The following is a 16,542-nucleotide window of genomic DNA, read 5'->3' as shown; positions in this document are numbered from 1 at the left end:
TGAAAAATCTAAAACCCTAGAAGTTTTTGAAATTTACAAAAAGGAAGTTGAAAACCAATTGGGAAGAAAGATTAAGGTTGTAAGGTCTGATAGGGGAGGTGAGTACTATAGAAAGTATGATCAAACAGGTAGACATCCAGGTCCTTTTGCTTCTTTCTTGCAAAATCTTGGTATTGTTGCTTAACATGTAGAAATGATATATTTTCACTATTAATCTTGTAATAACACTCAGATGTTTTATATACATCTTACACACACACACATGCAATAAACTAAAGATACATGCTTGCTGCCCATGCTGCTGTCGGGAATATAACTAAAGACACATGCTTGCTGCCCATGCTGCTGTCAGGAATATTGCAGCCACGTGCCCATGATGCAACACATCAGAGCACATGAGGTCTGCTGTCCAGGTTGTCTCCTAATTGTGCAGTTGGTGGAGCAGCAGTTGATGGAGCAGATTCGGCAGTTGGTGGAGCAGCAGATTCCTTAACATGACTAGGTCTAACATCCCCCCGCAAGCTGAGAGGACGGGACACAACTGGAAGCTTGGAAACCAGAGTCTTGAACCTTGATGACGACAAACCTTTGGTGAATAAATCAGCCACTTGATCTTGTGAACAAATAAAGTTGACAATAAGCTCACCACGCACCACTTTTTCACGTACGAAATGATAGTCAACCTCGAGGTGTTTCGTGCGGGAATGGAAAACAGGATTGGATGCCAAAGCTATCGATGAAATGTTATCACACCATAGTTGTGGACGAAGAAAAGGCAACTGTAAATCACGAAACAAAGAGCGTAGCCAAGAAATCTCTGCTGTTGTATAGGCCAGTTGCCTATACTCAGCCTCGGTGCTGGATCGGGAGACCGTCTTTTGTTTCTTGGAACTCCAGGAGATGAGGTTCGAACCCAAATATATACCATAACCTCCCGTAGAATGGCGCGTATCAGGATCTCCTGCGTAGTCTGCATCTGAGAACGCACTGAGCTGCATACTGCCAGGTTTGTACAACAAACCTTGTGCGTACGTAGATTTAACGTACCGTAAAATGCGTTTCACAGCCGTCCAGTGGGTTGTAGTAGGAGCATGCATGAACTGACACACTTGATTAACGGCATATGAAAGATCAGGACGTGTGATCGTAAGGTACTGTAAGGCCCCCACGACACTTCTGTAAGTGTAAGGATCAGGATATGGATCACCCTCATGTAGACTGAGTTTCTGACCTGCACAGACGGGCGTTGAGATAGGCTTGGCATCAAGAAAATTGGTCCGCTTCAAAAGATCCAATGCATACTTTGCTTGACTAAAATGCATCAGATTATGCGAATAGGAGACTTCCACACCCAGAAAATAGTGGAGAGGCCCCAAGTCTTTCATTGAAAATAATGTGCGTAGCTGCTGGATTAAACGATGCATTTGCCGTGGATGATTGCCTGTAAGTAATATATCATCGACATAAATCAACAGAAGTAAATAAACACCTTGTTGCTTGAAGACAAACAACGAATAATCACACTTAGATTCCTGAAAACCCAACTGAAGCAGGAAGTCCGAGAAACGTTGAAACCAAGCTCTCGGTGCTTGTTTCAAACCGTACAAGCTCCGTTGTAACTTGCATACATGATGTGGGTATTGGGAATCAACAAACCCAACAGGCTGCCTCATATACACCTCCTCCGCTAGATACCCGTGTAAAAAGGCATTCTGAACGTCAAGTTGACGAACTGGCCATCGATTTGAGACTGCAAGACTAAGTACTAATCGAATGGTACTGTGCTTGACCACTGGACTGAACGTTTCGCCATAATCCACGCCGTGCTGCTGATGAAACCCATTGGCAACTAGCCGTGCCTTATATCGGTCGATGGAGCCGTTTGCATGTCGTTTAATCTTATAAACCCACTTGTTTGGGAGCAAATTCATATGAGGTTTGTAGGGAACAAGATTCCACGTCCCAGAACGCTGTAAGGCATTAAATTCTGTGACCATAGCATTTCGCCATTCCTGTTGTTTCACGGCTTGACTAAAGGACGTAGGTTCAACAGGTGTAACAGTGGTGACGACATGCAAAGCATATTTGGGATTAGGTTTCTGGATGCCAGCTTTGGAGCGTGTTTGCATGTGATGTACGGGATTAGGTGCACAACCAAGGTCCGATTGCTGTTCAGGTTCACTGATAATTTCTTGCTCATTTGGCATTTCTAAAGGTACAATATCAGGGTTGAGAACAGGAGGAGTGTTAGGGATTGCAGGCACACTAGGGTTTGCTATGGAATCCACAGAAGAAGTTATATTTGTTGGGGGAGGGTCATGGGAAAGAAGTTGGGCAGTGCTAGGAGAGGCGATGACTGGGGAGTGTGATGGAGATAAGGAAGGGAAAACAAATAAGAGATCAGATGAAGGAGAAATACCTGTGGCATGGACGCTTTCCTTTCGAAGTGTGATATCCTTGAATGGAAAAGAGTCCTCATCAAAGAGGACATGGCGAGACAAGTAAACTCGTCCTGTAGATACATCCAAACATTTGTACCCCTGATGGTCTAGCGAATAACCTAAGAAAACACAGGATTTGGACTTAGCCTCAAGTTTGTGTTGTGTGTAGGGTCTCAGCCACGGGAAACACCTACACCCAAAGACTTTAAAAAAATCATATTTTGGTGTTCTTGTAAACAATTTTTCATAAGGTGACTTATTCGACAGAACACGAGTAGGCAACCTATTGATGATATAGGTGGCTGTTTGACACGCATCAGGCCAAAAGTTTGAGGGAACACCAGCATGAGACAACATGACTATGGCAGTTTCGACAATATGACGATGTTTCCTTTCTGCAAGACCATTTTGTTCTGGGTGTTTGGGACAAGAAAACCTTTGTGAGATGCCATGTTTATCTAAAAAATCTCGAAAAACATTACTCTTATACTCTCCTCCTTCATCACATTGGAGAAGCTTGATAGAACGCTGAAACATGTTTTCAACCTTGGTTTTGAATTTAAGAAATATTTGGAACACCTCAGACTTATTTTTCATAGGAAAAATCCAAGAATATTTGGAAAAATCATCAACAAACAATAAGTAATAACGATATCCTTCATTTGAAATAACGGGTGAACACCAAACATCCGAATGTAAAAGATCTAAAGGGAATTGCGAAACAGATTCTGAAACTTGAAACGGCAATTTGGTACTCTTACCTAATGGACACGAATGACAGAAACGTACAGCAGAGGTGCCACTAATTGGCACTTGATTATTGGAAATTAAAATTTTGATTATTTTAGACGCAGAATGGCCCAAACGATCATGCCATTTCTGTGCAGACACTCGGACTCCTAAACACGCTAGAACGGGATGATTGGATGATCCACCGCCATTAGGAAATGGGTATAACCCATTCTCACACTTCCCTCGGAAAAGCGTCCTCCGGGTCTTGAGGTCCTTAACAAGAAAGAAATGTGGAAAGATTAGTATATAACAGCTATTGTCAAGTGTAAAACGATGGGCAGAAATTATACTGGTGGAGGCCGAAGGACAATGTAATATGTTGTTAAGTTTAAATGAGCAAGAGTCAGTCATGATTTGATTTGAACCAGAATGTGCAATAGACAGACCAGTATCATTACCTACTCCACCAATGTTTTCATTACCATTATACTCCTTGGGATTGACAAGGTTCTGTAGCTCAGGAGTAATATGGGCGTTTGCCCCAGTATCAAGTAACCAGGAGCCATTTTGCTGACGATTCAGTGTGGTTGGAGATGAAGCCATAGCTGTTAGACGGTTGGTTGGAATACGACCTTCGTAGGCTGCATTCATGCGATGATAGCAATCAAGGGCGGGATGCCCTTCTCTTCCACAGATTTGACAGGTTATACGACCACCATAGGAAACAGACCTTGCAGCGGATTGTTGTCTGTGGGCATTGTTGTTGCGAGAAACAAACCCTCTCTGATTTACAGAGGAACCACGGTTGGACGGTCCAGCGCCTCGTCCAGTACCTCGAAGACGTCCACCACGTCCTCTTGCAGCCACATACACATTAACGGGAGCAGTGTCTGTCACCTGAACAGTTTGCTCCGCCATCCTTCTCTCAGTGGTGAGAAGGAGAGACTCCAGAGTGGGATACGTGATAGGAGAATCACGTGCTTGTGCGGCATTCACGGTCATTTCAAAAGCAGGTCCAAGATTATTGAGAATAATCTGAACAAGCTCATCCTCTTCAACTGGTTTGCCAGCTAGGGCTAGGTTGTCAGAAATAGAATTCATCTTGTCAAGAAAATCAGCAATTGAAAGGTCACCTTTTTTGGTTTGCAACAGTTCGTTGCGCAGAAACAGAATTCGATTCTGAGAGGATGATGCATAGCGCTGCTCCAAAGCTTCCCAAGTTGCTCGAGACGTGCGCTTGCTTGCCACAGTTGACAACACAGAAGCTGTGAGCGAGCCATTGATCCAACTGAGGATCATTTGATCATGTTGCGTCCAGGTAGTGTACGACGGATTGACTGCAGTATTTCCAGGAAGATTCATAGGAGGACAAACACAGGAGCCATCTACGTACCCCATTAGATCACGACTCCTCAAGATAGGAAGAATCTGGGCTAACCACAATGGGTAGTTAGTTCGATCGAGTTTGATGTTGACGATGGTGGTCATGGCGGAGGAAAACGGGATGGTTGGATTGATGGTAGTGGTGGTGGTGTTGTTGCTGCTAGTGTCAGACGACATAATGAAAGGTAGTGGGCGGAAAAAAAAAAAAAAAAAATTGGATCGATGTCGTTGGACTTAGAGAGCTCTGTGTACCATGTAGAAATGATATATTTTCACTATTAATCTTGTAATAACACTCAGATGTTTTATATACATCTTACACACACACACATGCAATAAACTAAAGATACATGCTTGCTGCCCATGCTGCTGTCGGGAATATAACTAAAGACACATGCTTGCTGCCCATGCTGCTGTCAGGAATATTGCAGCCACGTGCCCATGATGCAACACATCAGAGCACATGAGGTCTGCTGTCCAGGTTGTCTCCTAATTGTGCAGTTGGTGGAGCAGCAGTTGATGGAGCAGATTCGGCAGTTGGTGGAGCAGCAGATTCCTTAACATGACTAGGTCTAACATAACATACCACTCCAGGAACTCCCGAGCAAAACAGGGTGGCGGAAAGAAGAAATAGAACACTTTTGACATGGTTCGAAGCATGATAAGCAAGGTAAAACTCCCAGATTTTTTGTGGGGTAAGGCACTGAAGACAACGAGTTACATTCTTAATAGGGTTCCTAGCAAAGCTGTGGAAGAGACTTCTTTCGAGTTATGGGCTGGGAGAAAGCTTTAGTTTAAAACACATTCATGTCTGGGGTTGCCAAGCAAAGGCAAAGATCTACAATCCTAATGGTAAGAAATTAGATTCCAAGGCCATCAGCTGTTACTTCGTGTGTTATGCAGACAGATCCAAGGGTCATAGATTTTATTTCCCTAATTACAGCATGAAATTCGTTGAAACTGCAAGGGCAATCTTCTTGGAACACACTCAAGGTAATGATGACTTTACTTCCAATCCAAACAAGTTCATGTTCGAGGAAGGAAAAGATGTGGTTATCAAGAATCGGGCAGAGATTGAAGATCATAATAAAATGATTATCGTGGTTGATATTCTTGGGCAAATGACTGATAGTAATGTTGATGACAACCATGAAGATCAACCACACAATAATTATGAATAAGGTGAAAATGTAGAGGTTCAAAATGAGATTGAAGTGCATGCAGATGTCACCAATGAAGCACAATCAATCATGCAGCATGCACAACCAATCATACAACAAGCACAAACATTAATGCAACAACCTACTATTCCATTGAGAAAATCAACTAGGTAAGAAAGTCTAGCACTCTAGAAGATTTTGTTTATTTTGCCGAAAGTGAATCACACTTGTCAAAATTCGAAGACCCTAATGTTGAGAATCAATGTCAATTGTAGGTGAAGTAGGTGGATGTTGTAGGTGAAGTAAGTGTGTGAGGTTGGTGAAGTAAGTGTGTGAGGTTGGTGAAGTAAGTGGAGGTTGTAGGTGAAGTAGGTGGATGTTGTAGGTGAAGTAAGTGTGTGGTGTAGCTTTCATTTGGTTTGCTATAAATACCCAAGTCCTCAAGCATTGTATATCATCCAAGGAAAAACAAAGCCTAGAGCTAAATAAGAAAAGTTTTGCTAATTAGTTTGTTTTGTGAGCTTTCTTTAAGAGTGTGCTCTATTTTCTTCTTCTTGGGATCATTAGAGTTATCTTGTATACTCTTCTTATTCAACAATTGGTATCAGAGCCAAGTCGGTCAGGGATCGTTCTTGGTAGAGCATTGGTTGTAAAGTCTCTTGAAATTCCGAGTATGCTCTGTGGTTGCAGTTTTGACTGATCTTCCACATCAGAAAAAATTTCTTGAGATTATTGCTGGGGTTATCACAAACCTTGAGAGGGAGCTTCTTTGTGTCGAGAGTAGTGTATTACTCTGCACGGTAGTCACTCAAGCTTGTTCGGTGTAGTCAAAGTCTTGCCGATACGATGGGTGATCTTCAAGTTGTTGGAGGAATCAAGAAGCTCAACAACCAAAACTATAACACGTGGGCAACGTGTATAGAGTCTTACCTTCAAGGTCAAGACTTGTGGGAGGTTGTCGGTGGTAGTGAAGTTACACAACCGGCAGCGGAAGATGTTAACGGCGTCTTGCGGAAGTGGAAAATTAAAGCAGGCAAATCAATGTTTGCCTTAAAGACCACAATAGAAGAAGAAATGTTGGAGCACATTCGGGATGCTAAAACGCCAAAGGAAGCATGAGACACTTTTGTTACACTCTTTTCGAAGAGGAACGATACAAAATTGCAACTTCTCGAGAATGAGCTGCTATTGATGGTACAACGCGACATGACGATTGCCCAGTACTTTCACAAGGTGAAGTCGATATGCCGCGAAATTTCAGAATTAGATCCAACAGCTCCTATTGGGGAAACCAGGATGAAGAGAATAATTATCCATGGTTTGAGACCCGAATATCGAGGGTTCATTGCCGCTATACAAGGATGGCCGACACAACCATCGCTTGTTGAGTTTGAGAATTTGCTTGCCGATCAAGAAGCTTTGGCAAAGCAGATGGGAGGGGTCTCGTTAAAAGGTGAGGAGGAAGCGCTCTACACCAAAAGTAAAGGCAGCTTTAAGCAGCGTGCTGGTGGTGGATCTAAAAGAAATGGTGACAAGGAAAAAGGTCATCAAGGAGGAGGGAGTTCTCGGCCAGGGGGAGCTCCGAAGTATCACGGCAACCGTGGTCAGTCCCAGAATAATAAAAGATTTGAGGGCAAATGTTACAATTGTGGAAAGAATGGTCACATGGCGAAGGATTGCTGGTTCAAAAGGCCTGCAGAGAGTAACGTCGCCAACTTAGAGAAGAAAAATGAAGATGATTGGGACGCCGTAGCATATCTAGCTATGGATGAAGAATGGGATGCTGAAGCATCTTCTTGGTGGTGCTCAGAAAATGAAGTGTTGCCTGATTCAAGAGAGATAGAAGATAAGTTGCAGCAAAAGATGGGGGAGCAAATTGTTCGAATCCAGTCGAGACCTGATGAGTCTGAAGATTCGCTTGATGGTGATGATGTTGAGCAAGCAGTGCCCCAAAACCCTTGCCAAGCTGACATATATCAACAACCAAAAGAAGATAGACCTAGTGAAGTGGAAGTATTAACTCCACAATCACAACTAAGGAGGTCAACAAGAATCAGGAAGCAAAATCCTAAATACGCCAATGCAGCCATAATTGAAGAAACAACTGCAACAGAACCTGAGACGTTCGAAGAAGCATCGCAGAGTTCTGAGTGGATGACAACTATGAAAGAAGAGCTTGATGCACTTCAGCAAAATCAGACTTGGGATCTCGTGCCAAAGTCAAGAGATGTGAAACCCATATCCTGCAAGTGGGTTTACAAGATAAAGCGTCGTCCAGATGGGTCAATCGAGAGGTACAAGGCACGATTGGTAGCTCGTGGTTTCTCTCAACAGTATGGACTAGACTATGATGAAACGTTTAGTCCAATGGCGAAGCTTACAACAGTACGAGTCTTACTTGCACTTGCAGCCAACAAAGATTGGAATCTGTGGCAGATGGATGTGAAGAATGCTTTTCTTCATGGAGAGCTGGATCGGGAGATCTACATGATCCAACCAATGGGATTTCAGAACCAAGATCATCCTGAATATGTGTGTAAACTACGGAAAGCACTCTATGGATTGAAACAAGCACCCAGGGCGTGGTATGGTAAGATTGCTGAATTTCTAACACAAAGTGGTTATTCAGTAACACCTGCAGATTCCAGCTTGTTTGTCAAAGCCAATGAAGGAAAGCTAGCTATTGTGCTAGTGTATGTGGATGACTTAATCATAACCGGTGATGATGAGGCAGAAATTCTTCAGACGAAGGAGAATTTATCAGTCCGTTTCCAGATGAAGGAACTTGGTCAACTCAAGCATTTCCTTGGTCTAGAGGTTGATCGCACACAAGAAGGAATATTTCTCTGTCAACAGAAGTATTCCAAAGATTTATTGAAGAGGTTCGGAATGCTCGAATGCAAGCTAATCTCTACGCCGATGGAGCCAAATGTCAAAATGAGTGCACATGAAGGAAAAGATTTGGAAGATGCGACGATGTATCGACAATTGGTAGGTAGTCTGATCTACTTAACCTTGACTCGACCTGACATTTCTTATGCAGTTGGTGTGATGAGTCGGTACATGCAAAATCCAAAGAAGCCTCACTTGGAAGCAGTTCGACGAATACTAAGATATGTGAAGAGTACAATTGACTATGGTCTTTTGTACAAGAAAGGTGAAGACTGCAAGTTAGTTGGTTACTGTGATGCTGACTATGCGGGAGATCATGACACCAGGAGATCAACAACTGGGTATGTGTTTAAGCTTGGTTCTGGAACCATCTCTTGGTGTAGCAAGAGACAGCCAACGGTATCTTTGTCAACCACGGAAGCAGAGTATAGAGCAACAGCAATGGCAGCTCAAGAGAATGCATGGCTGGTACAGTTGATGAGTGATCTACATCAACCAGTAGATTATCCAGTACCATTGTACTGTGATAACCAATCGGCAATTCGCTTGGCGGAAAATCCAGTCTTTCATGCAAGAACTAAACATGTGGAAGTGCACTACCACTTTATCAGAGAAAAGGTTCTACAAGAAGAGATTGAGATGAGACAGGTCAAGACGAATGATCAAGTTGCGGACTTGTTCACAAAAAGTTTAAGTACAGGCAAGCTCGAAAATTTTCGTTGTCTGCTCAGCATAGTGCAAAGAATGAGAGCTGACATTGAGGGGGAGTGTTGAGAATCAATGTCAATTGTAGGTGAAGTAGGTGGATGTTGTAGGTGAAGTAAGTGTGTGAGGTTGGTGAAGTAAGTGTGTGAGGTTGGTGAAGTAAGTGGAGGTTGTAGGTGAAGTAGGTGGATGTTGTAGGTGAAGTAAGTGTGTGGTGTAGCTTTCATTTGGTTTGCTATAAATACCCAAGTCCTCAAGCATTGTATATCATCCAAGGAAAAACAAAGCCTAGAGCTAAATAAGAAAAGTTTTGCTAATTAGTTTGTTTTGTGAGCTTTCTTTAAGAGTGTGCTCTATTTTCTTCTTCTTGGGATCATTAGAGTTATCTTGTATACTCTTCTTATTCAACACCTAATTCATTCAAGGAAGCCATGACTAGTGGCAACTCCGACAAGTGGATTGATGCAATGAAAAATGAGTTGAGTTCCATGGAAAACAACAATGTTTGGGAATTAGTAGAACCATTTCAGGGCATCAAACCGATAGAGTGTAAATGGGTGTTTAAGACAAAAAGAGATTTGAAATGAAGCATCGAAAGGCATAAGGCGAGGCTAGTTGCGAAGTGATTTACTCAAAGAGAAGGGGTTGATTATAAAGACACATTCAGTTCAGTATCGATGAAGGATGTATTCAGAGTTATTATGAAAATGGTGGTGCATTTTGACTTGCTTTTACATCAAATGGACGTAAAAACAGCCTTATTGAATGGTGTTTAGAAGAAGACATTATGGAGGAAGGGAAAGGACACTTAGTTTGTAAATTGAAGAAATCCATTTATGGATTAAAGCAAATGTCGAGGCAGTGGTACTTAAAATTCCATCGAGTAATAAGAAAGCATGGTTTTTTTGAGAATCCCTTTGATGCATGCATTTACTTGAAAATTAATAGGATCAACTCTATTATTTTGGTGGTCTACGTAGATGACATTTTATTGGCCGCGAGCAGAATGAGTCTCTTAAATGACACCAAGTCTTTCATGCAAAACCATTTTGAAATGAATGATTTGGGTGAGGCTGCATATGTTTTCGGTATCGAGATTAAAAGGGACAGGAAATGAGGGTTACTAGGGTTGTCGCATAAGGGATATATAGAAAAAGTGTTGAAGAGATATAATATGTCAATGTGTGGAACTACAGAAATGCCGATATCCACGGGAGACAAATTGAGTAAAGAACAGTGTCCTACAAATAACTTAGAGAAAGAAGCCATGCAAGACAAGCCATATGCATCACTAGTTGGGAGCGTAATGTATGCACAAGGCTTGATCTTGCTTTTACAATTAGTGTTTTGGGGAGGTTTCAGTCCAACGCTGATGAGGCACATTGGAATGTAGGTAAGAGAGTATTGAGGTACCTTCAGAGGACTAAATCACACATGTTAGTCTACAAAAGAACTGCTGATCAACTGGTTGTAGAAGGATATAGTGATGCAGATGTTGCAGGTTGTCCCGATGATTTGAAGTCAACTTCTGGTTATGTATTCATGATGGGTGATGGAGCTATCTCTTGGAGGAGTGTTAAACAAGATATAGTGGCATCGTCAACAATAATGGCTGAGTACTTGTCCTGTTGTGAAGCAATTAATCAAGGAGCCTGGTTGAAGAATTTTATCACAGGTCTCAGAATAGTCGACTTGATCTCAAGGCCAATACAACTTTATTGTGACAACAATGCAGCCATATTCTTTACCAAAAATAACAAAAGGTCCAATGCTACAAGAAATTTGGATATTAAGTTCCTTGTTGCTCGTGAGAAGGTGGTAGAGGGCTTGGTTAAAATAGATTACACGAAAACATCTTCCATGATTGCTGATCCATTAACCAAGCCAGTTCCAGTGGTGGTCTTTAAGAAACACATACAGAAGATGAGGGTTTTAGAGAGCCTTGATATCGTCGACTAGTGGGAGCCTATGGTTTGATTACATTATGTTCTTGTTTTCAACCTAAGTTATTTGATAAATGCATTAAAGTTTACAGTTTATCTTAGCTAATAAAGTAATAAACTGCTGGTTGCAGAAGTTTCCCATGTTTGCAGTTTATAGTTATGATACAATACTTTTTTTTTAATGTGTTATTTCGAAAACAATTTATATTTAATTGTTATTACAGAAGGCAACTTATAGGTCTCAATGTGAGACAATGAAGAAGACTAGTTTACTAGTTTTATTAAAGGTGGATTATAATACGAGGTGCATTACAGAAACATTCGAGCATGCATGTTGTATTAATTTTTCATGTCTTGTTGGAGTTTCATGTGTATGATAGTTTCATGATAGTGATTCAGGGGATAGTGTTTATGTTTTAAAGACATGACTCCCTTTAGTTCTTCATGAATGCTGGCATATGACAGAAACTTGTTACTGGGATTTTGTTGTTCCTATTCTCATGGACGCTGAAGTATGATTTCTTATATGGTGGCATGTGTGAACACAAGTGTTGGCTGTAGTGGGAGAATGTAATCTAATTAGAGCTACACACTTAGTTTATCACGTGCTTAAATGATTGAAGTCATAAGAGATTGGGATAGACTAGACTTGTAAAGCTATCAGGGAATGTTTTTTTTATCTAATATAAAGTTGAAAGTAATCCTGGTATGAATAGGTTTAACTATTCTGATATGATAACTTTGGTTTGTGGTGATAAGGATATTGGTTTATACAAATTGATTAGGATTACATGATGGGAAGTAACCTAATCAAATACCACCACTAAGGATATATAATAGAGGTCCCTGCATTCACATTGATTACGCAAAACAGAGAGAACAAGCCCCATTGTTTGTTAATTGCATACAATAGTGTTGAGTGTAGAAGAGCTCTCATTTTTCTGCTGCAATGGCTACACAAGGTTAGTGGTTAATTGTATTTGTGATTTGCTTATTTCCGCTATTAACTACATTACATGGATTGGTGGGGTTATCTTAAAAGGGTTACATCGACAAGGTTTTAAAAAGAGTCAACATGGCTTCTTGTGGCATTACTGAAATGCCAATTTCAAAGGGTGACAAACTAAGCAAAGAGCAGTGTCCCAAGAGTGAGTTGGAAAGAAGAAACATGGAAGGCAAACCATATGCCTCTCTTGTTGGAAGCTTGATGTATGCACAAGTGTGCACAAGACCTGATCTTGCTTTCAGTATTAGTGTTCTTGGAAGGTTTCAATCTGACGCAGGGGTGGCTCACATGAATGTAGCCAAGAGGGTATTGAGGTACCTTCAAAGAACCAAGGATCATATGCTTATTTACAGGAAAACTGATGAGCTTGCGTTAAAAGGGTATAGTGATTCATGTTTTGCTGGATGTCCAGATGACCTTAAGTCTACATCAGGTTATATTTCACTATGGCATGTGGTGTAGTTTCGTGAAGAAGTGTGAAGCAGGCAACAATGGCAGCCTCTACCATGGTGGCTGAATATCTCTCATGTTGTGAAACTGTCAATCAAGCTATATGGTTGAAAATTTTCATTGCAGGACTTAGTGTAGTGGATTCTATTTCGAGACCAATTCAAATTTATTGAGATAATAATGCAGCTATTTTCTTCAGCAAGAACAACAAAAGATTATCTGCAACATGCAATTTAGATATCAAATATTTGATTGCTCGAGAGAAGGTTTGGTGAAGATTGATTACTTGGAGACCGGTTTTATGGTTGCAGAGCCTTTAAACAAAGTAGTTCCGGTTGTGGTTTTGAAGAAGCATGTTGCAAAGATGGGTCTGTTAGCTAGTTTTGATGAAGTTAATTAGGGGGAACAAGTAAATCCTCTAACGTGGTTTGTTATCAGTCACTAGTTCACCTGACTGGTATTTATGAATAAGTATTAATAAAGTTTTCTTCATTGATAAGGTTTCCCCACTAATGAAGTCTTAAAAGCTGTGTGGTTGTTTCGAAGCTTTCCCTCTAGATGCACAACTTTAGTTATCACAGTATGCGTATATTTTATTATGCATATTGGTTTTGACAATATTATGATTGTCAGTAGGACAAACAACCAAGAGTTTCAATATGAAACATTAAGATGAATTGATGTATCGATTCTTAAGGGGACCAAGCGCAGGATGTGAGAAACTATACATCTACAGACACATTTTACACAAAAATTTTGCATCTTGTATGTGTTAGTTTTGTACATGGAATTCTGGGGATATTGTTCAACAAATTGAACATGTTACCCTTTAGTTCTTCATGAATACTAATTAATGACCTGAACTTGTATTCGTGATTCAAGTTGGTGCTGATCTCGTGGCCATTTAAGAATAACTTCACATAAGGCCAGCTACTGTTGAATCAAGCGTTAACTCTAGTGGGAGAATGTAAGTTCTAATGAGAGCTGAACACTTGATCATCTTTAGTTTGGAGACATGAAGATATAAGAGATTGGAATTAACTAAGGCTGTAAGTTGATAAGGAATTTGTATAATAGTGGTTTCAGCTAAAACAGTCACGATAGTGTTGAAACACTTACAATGGATGTGAATGATAGGTTTTCTCGGTGATAAGGTTAGATTGATTAGGATTGTATAATGGGAAGAGCCCTTATCAATCATTATCGTGTGCAGTATAAAAAAGGAGTCCATGCGCTCTCTCAATCACGCAAACTAAAGAATACTCAGATCCCATTCATTGAGCGTGAGGAGAGCTGCAGAAGATCCCTAGTTTCCAAGAGATGTCTTCTTCAGGTTAGTGGTTACTTTTGGTACTGTGATTATTCTATTCCGCTGACTTTATTTATATTGATCTTACAGTTGTTACCAGAGCTTTATGTGGGCTATACTTGGTACAGTTTTCGGTTCTGCTTTCGCAAAGTTGCAGCTGGTTGTTTCGTCTGGATCACAGTTAGTTCTGTTATTGCCAGATCTATCATAGCAGAGGGCGACTTGGGCCAAATATATTAATGTTTTACTTTCATTCTTGCTCTTCTTCTGGTCTTGTTGATAGCATCTGATATTGACGGAATGTCTGCCGGTTTCGGACTCAATGGCCTTTGTTATCTGATCGATGGAGTACAATTTGTACAAAGACATCTTGGGCTGAAGTGGTTGGGGTACAATATTAGCCTTCTGCAGGATTTGAGCTATATCAAAATCATGGTACATCGCTAGGGTCTTCCGGAAGTACTCGGTCTTCGGGAACACATTGTCGGAGCACTTTCCGTGCTTATCATACTCTCGTTGCCAGAATTCGACATGCTTCCCTTTTTTCCAATCCCACCACGAACTGAGTAGCTCCTTTTTCAGTGCATCATCCATCTACATATATTATTTAATTAAAACATAAGAAGAAAACTAGTTAAGAATACACGTACATACACGGTACACATGCAGGGAGATATATAATGATACATATATATACATACATACACACACGTAGGGACACACATGCATATTAATTATTGAGAGTTAATTTGTGAATAATTACCCCATTCACATTAAAGGCATCCCCCTTGCAGTTAAGGGATGAAGAGGATGGTATCTTCGCAGGCCAGAGACCATGAATAGTGAACTGAAGATGAGATGGCTGCATGATGTGGCATTTATTCACCCCCCCTATAGCTTGGCATTCAGCAGCTGGCCAGAACTGAACATGCATAAAGTATTGGAATGGTGTGTACGCGGATGAAACTGTGAGAAACAAGAAGAAAAATATGACTTGCACTAACTTTGACTCCATTTCTAATTCTACCTGATGTTTTGAAGACAAAGTTGTTTTGAAGACAAGGTTGCATGTATTTATAGTACCTATGGGGTGGAGGTGGAGGTGGTGGAGGGGTTAAAATGAAACGATCGAAACATATGCGAAATTGTGAAAAACTTAATTAACATTCCTACTCCCACTACAAATGAAAATCAATACAAATCTGAAATTCAGTATATAACTTGTTACATATCACTATCAAGTTTTCAATTTATAGGCAAAAGAAACTGCATGCATGTGTAGACATGCTGTTAGAAATTTGAAACCAACACATGCTGTGAGAAATTTGAAACCAACACATGCTGTGAGAAATTTGAAACTAACATAGATTATTGTTTTGTTTCCATTTAAAGAAGTCACCAACAAATCACATATATACATTTTCAAGTACTCCATCACGACCATTACACATGCAACCTTCCCCCATCTAAATAATAAATTAATTTCCAATCAAGCCAAGGCTGCTGAGGAACCTTCATTCGACTTGAATGTCATGAATACCAATCAATCAGAAACCCACTTAGTATTATGACTATTTTTCCCTTTATGGTAAATATGAAATTAAATTGAAGAATTCCTAATTATTTACCTATGATATTGATGTTTCAAACACTTTTTTTTTTTGGTTGAATTGTATAGTCTATATCTATGAAAAATATTTACTTAACATCTTCATCTAATTACCTATAAGATAGATAGCTATGGATAAAGATACCAAGACAATTATATACCTAAAGCAAAGATATATAAACACGATTATGAGTTATCACCATAACAAGTTCTAAGACATGTAGAAGCAAAAAGAAAATATACTACATGTAGTTGTTGGCATTTTTGATTGGGTATTTCAATATACAACCCCTCATTGATCATGTTAATATCATTCTTAATGATTTCTTCTAATCTCAATTTCAATTTTGTTTGCAAACCAAAAACTAATGCATTGAAGCGGTTATAATATTGGGGCTATAAATTAGACTTTCTCTTTAAATATGCCATCTTGATTAACCCATTAATTGGGCAATTATATTGGCTAACGTTTTTAGACCATGCTTAATCATGTATACTTTTCTCATAGTCTATGTAATACCAACTCTTCAAGCCGTGAGGATTATGGTTGATCTTTTTACCTAGACTACTCCTAAATTTGGTGGGCCGGAGATCGAACCTCACATCCCCATCTTGGGATCTATCCAGATGATGGGTCGTGAGGATGCAACAAATTTGAAATCGCGTCCGCTATATGGTGGTGAAATGTAAATTATTTGAAATTTGCATGCTGTAAAATAATAATGTGTAAATAAATATACACATGCACTGAAACCATCAACTGAAAATATGACTTTACCCCTTGAAATTCAATTTTCTTTAACTAAAGCTCATCATAGTTTATTTTCCTAACAAAAACTCAATGACTTTACATATATATTTTTTTGCTTCTCCTGTTTATATTGTTAGAAAGCTCTTATTAACTCTTTCCCA

The 16,542-nt window shown here is 40.1% G+C and overlaps 2 protein-coding genes across 2 annotated transcripts; one reads left to right on the top strand and one right to left on the bottom strand.

The window, feature by feature from the left end:
- The first annotated feature begins 12,331 nt into the window (after positions 1–12,331).
- LOC137741516 (secreted RxLR effector protein 161-like) lies at positions 12,332–13,112 on the top strand. Its single transcript, XM_068481245.1, has 2 exons — positions 12,332–12,695; positions 13,024–13,112. Exons 1-2 carry the CDS (start codon positions 12,332–12,334, stop codon positions 13,110–13,112), a joined length of 453 nt encoding a protein of 150 aa, XP_068337346.1.
- A 714-nt stretch (positions 13,113–13,826) lies between these two features.
- Positions 13,827–15,215, bottom strand: LOC137731980 (ribonuclease S-7-like). Its single transcript, XM_068471257.2, has 2 exons — positions 14,785–15,215; positions 13,827–14,615 (listed from the first exon to the last, which is right to left on the bottom strand). The coding sequence occupies exons 1-2, from the start codon at positions 15,034–15,036 to the stop codon at positions 14,115–14,117; spliced, it is 753 nt and encodes a 250-aa protein (XP_068327358.1). The 5' UTR covers positions 15,037–15,215; the 3' UTR covers positions 13,827–14,114.
- Between the last annotated feature and the right edge of the window lie 1,327 nt (positions 15,216–16,542).

This window comes from Pyrus communis, chromosome 15 (assembly GCF_041283825.1).
Source record: "Pyrus communis isolate YQ-2024b chromosome 15, ASM4128382v1, whole genome shotgun sequence".
In the NCBI taxonomy this organism is placed as follows: domain Eukaryota; kingdom Viridiplantae; phylum Streptophyta; class Magnoliopsida; order Rosales; family Rosaceae; genus Pyrus; species Pyrus communis.
The sequence above is the reverse complement of the archived record's forward strand: the minus strand, read 5'-3'. Positions and strand labels throughout refer to the sequence as shown.